General features: G+C 43.9%; 1 protein-coding gene across 1 annotated transcript; it reads right to left on the bottom strand.

Annotated features, from left to right (window-relative positions):
- Nucleotides 1-1377: 1377 nt before the first annotated feature.
- Nucleotides 1378-2795, bottom strand: LOC125687398 (uncharacterized). The gene is made up of 3 exons (XM_048932528.1): nt 2143-2795; nt 1928-2061; nt 1378-1449 (listed from the first exon to the last, which is right to left on the bottom strand). The coding sequence occupies exons 1-3, from the start codon at nt 2732-2734 to the stop codon at nt 1378-1380; spliced, it is 798 nt and encodes a 265-aa protein (XP_048788485.1). The 5' UTR covers nt 2735-2795.
- Nucleotides 2796-3268: the final 473 nt, after the last annotated feature.

Below are 3268 nucleotides of genomic sequence, written 5' to 3'. Positions count from 1 at the left end.
CCCTCAGAACTTCTTTAACAACTTCACAGACTAAAATGATTATTCATCATATTATGGAGTGAGACAGACTATTCTTCAAAATTATATATAGCTGCTACGTCTGTAATAATATAGTAACAGGTTGGACAACGGATGCATAAACAAATTCAACTCCTAAGCAAAACACATTCAAAAAAGATTAGAATTGAAGATAAGGACTAACTTACCTAAACCACTATTAGTGTAGGATGAAATCATGATTATGCCATGAAAGATCTTGCAGTGTTCAAATAATAAAGAAAAGGACTGACAGGAAATGTGTAACAAAATTCACTGGGAAAAAAAAAGAAAAAAAACAAAACCCAAAAAAAAAAAACCTACCTCTATCTAAACCTCAAGAAATATTTCCCAAGAAATCTACTAATGAAGTAGTTTATTAAGGGAAATTCCTTTGCTCAAGCCTTTAGGAACTAGACTGGAGCAACAACTGACAGGGGAGTGGAAAAGATGATCTAATTCTCGTGATTCTGTGGTTATTTTAAGTGGAATTTTTTGGAGTTTGTTTTGTTAGCACACCTTTCCTTACTGGTGAGGTCTTAAAGACCTTGTACAGCTGTTGTCTGGCTTTATCCTGTCTGGCACTGTGTGTAAGTTAAATAACACTTACACATGGCACTTGGAACATGCAGCGTTGGTGTTGCTGCTCTGGTCTTTCCAGCCACTACATCCCTACCAGGAACACTGTGCTCCAATTTAATCCTGGACCAAAAATCAAAGAAACTATACCTGTTTGCCACTTTGTGTTAGCTCCACTTTAAAATATTGTTGAAAAAATATGTGGTGTTAATACATTTGGTATCAGAATAGGAGTGAATTATTAAGATTTAGGGCTGGATTTTTAATGTTAGCCTCCTTCAAGAGCCAGCCATCTGCTTCGTATTGAATTACAAAAAGACCACTGTATTACAATTATACTAATGGTCAAATTTAAACAAAGGTACTGTGATTGCATTTTCAGAATTATCCAATAAAAGTTACCCTAACTTCAAAAGCCATAGAGATAAGGCAATGCGGGGTGCATTTAATGGTTCCAGACACCCAGTTTTGCAAACATAGAACAATATACAATACCAGCTGTATTGTTGCCATGTAGTGGAAAAACATGTAATTGTTTGTCATCTTAATCCCAACCATGTGTTTCTCTTGTGTTATTTGGACTGGGAGCACTACAGTTTGCCATGCCAACGGCTGAAAAGAATTATTGAATCCACAGCTCTCTAAGGCATTCCTTTGATTTTAACTACACTGACAGTTGTGCTTTCAGGAACAGGCCTTTATTTTGGATCGCTAGAAAAGAGTAAGTACTAGAGACTACTACATCAATGTCTTGTTTTTCCGTTAGATCCACTCTTCATACACAGTGTCCAGCTTTCCTTTGCCCTTCTTCATTCTCTCGTAACTTTCCCAACTCTGAATCTCAACAGAATATTGTGTGGAAATTTAAAAAGAAAGAATCAAATAAGCTTGTGAAGTGTTTGTCATAGAATCATAAAATCACAAGATTGGAAAGGATCTGCAAGATCATCTAGTCCAACCATCCTCACACGAAGGCAGCACACAACAAAGCGAGCAGTGTGTCTACTCTCAACACAATTGCTCTATCTGTCCTGAAATCATTAAATCAATTCCGCTACAAACAGGATGAAAAATACTGAGAAATCAAAGTGGAGAACAAGGTTGAGAAGGGATAACAAACATCTTGAGAACTGAAGTCTTGTCCTACAAGGGAAAGATAGGAGGTATTAACTGATGAGCAGAAAGTATGGAAGAAGTCTATAAATAGTTGAAGTACGATTGGGAATCTGAGACCCTGGAGGTTAGTGAGAGGATCTGGGGAATGGAAGACCCCCCTTCTGTCAGGGAAGAGGTGGTCCGGGAGTGCCTAGGCAACATCAATGTTCAGAAATCCATGGGACCCGATGGGATTCATCCACGGGTGCTGAAGGAGCTGGCAGAGGTGATTGCTGAACCGCTTTCGGTCATCTTTGAGAAGTCTTGGAAGACGGGGAAGGTGCCTGAAGACTGGAAGATAGCCAACGTCACCCCGGTCTTCAAAAAAGGCAAGAAGGAAGACCCAGGCAATTATAGGCCAGTCAGCCTCACCTCTGTCCCTGGAAAGGTGATGGAACAGCTTGTACTGGATGTCATCTCCAGACAACTGGAAGAAAAGGAGGTTATCAGGAGTAGTCAGCATGGGTTCACAAGGGGGAGGTCGTGCTTGACCAACCTGGTAGCCTTCTATGATGTTGTCTCTGGCTGGGTGGATAGGGGGAGAGCAGTGGATGTAGTCTACCTTGATTTCAGCAAGGCATTTGATACTGTTCCCCATGACGTCCTTATAACAAAGCTGAGGAAGTGTGGGATAGATGAGTGGACAGTGAGGTGGGTTGAGAACTGGCTGACTGGCAGAGCACAGAGGGTCGTTGTTGGTGGTGCAGAGTCCGGTTGGAGGCCTGTAACTAGCGGTGTTCCTCAGGGGTCCGTGCTGGGTCCGGTCTTGTTCAACATCTTCATCAATGACCTTGATGAGGGGATAATGGCCACCCTCAGCAAGTTTGCCGATGATACGAAGTTGGGAGGATTGGCTGACACACCTGAAGGCTGTGCTGCCATTCAGCAAGACCTGGATAGGCTGGAGAGCTGGGCAGAAAGAAACCGGATGAGGTTTAACAAAAGCAAGTGTAGAGTCTTGCATCTGGGGAGGAATAATTGCATGCACCAGTACAGGTTGGGGGATGAGCTGCTGGAGGGGAGCTCTGCGGAAAGTGACCTGGGCGTCCTGGTGGACGACAGGTTGGCCATGAGCCAGCAGTGTGCCCTCGTGGCCAAAAAGGCCAATGGCTTACTGGGGTGCATTAAAAAGAGCGTGGCCAGCAGGTCAAAGGAGGTGATCCTCCCCCTCTACTCTGCCCTGGTAAGACCTCATCTGGAGTACTGTGTCCAGTTCTGGGCTCCCCAGTACAAAAAAGACAGGGATCTCTTGGAAAGAGTCCAGGGCAGGGCCACGAAGATGGTGAAGGGCCTGGAGCATCTCTCCTATGAAGAAAGGCTGAGTGAACTGGGTCTGTTCAGCCTTGAGAAAAGGAGACTGAGAGGGGACCTGATCCAGGTCTATAAATATCTAAGGTGTGGGGGGCAGAATGGCGAGGCCGGACTCTTTTCAGTGGTGAGTGGAGACAGGACAAGGGGAAACGGCCAGAAACTGGAGCATAGGAAGTTCCGCACAAAC

The sequence above is a fragment of the Lagopus muta genome, chromosome Z (assembly GCF_023343835.1).
Source record: "Lagopus muta isolate bLagMut1 chromosome Z, bLagMut1 primary, whole genome shotgun sequence".
Classification (NCBI taxonomy): Eukaryota; Metazoa; Chordata; class Aves; order Galliformes; family Phasianidae; genus Lagopus; species Lagopus muta.
Note: the sequence above shows the minus strand (reverse complement) of the source record. Positions and strands in the feature narration are given on the sequence as shown.

Bases quoted from the DNA above. Each gene is read 5' to 3' on its own strand.
- LOC125687398 (XM_048932528.1), bottom strand. From the start codon at position 2,734: ATGCAAGACTCTACACTTGCTTTTGTTAAACCTCATCCGGTTTCTTTC. The intron at 2,062-2,142 runs GTGAGGCTGACT...GCTATCTTCCAG, and splicing joins TCACCTTTCCAGGGACAGAG to TCTTCAGGCACCTTCCCCGT. The intron at 1,450-1,927 runs GCCTAGGCACTC...GTTGAGATTCAG, and splicing joins GATTTCTGAACATTGATGTT to AGTTGGGAAAGTTACGAGAG.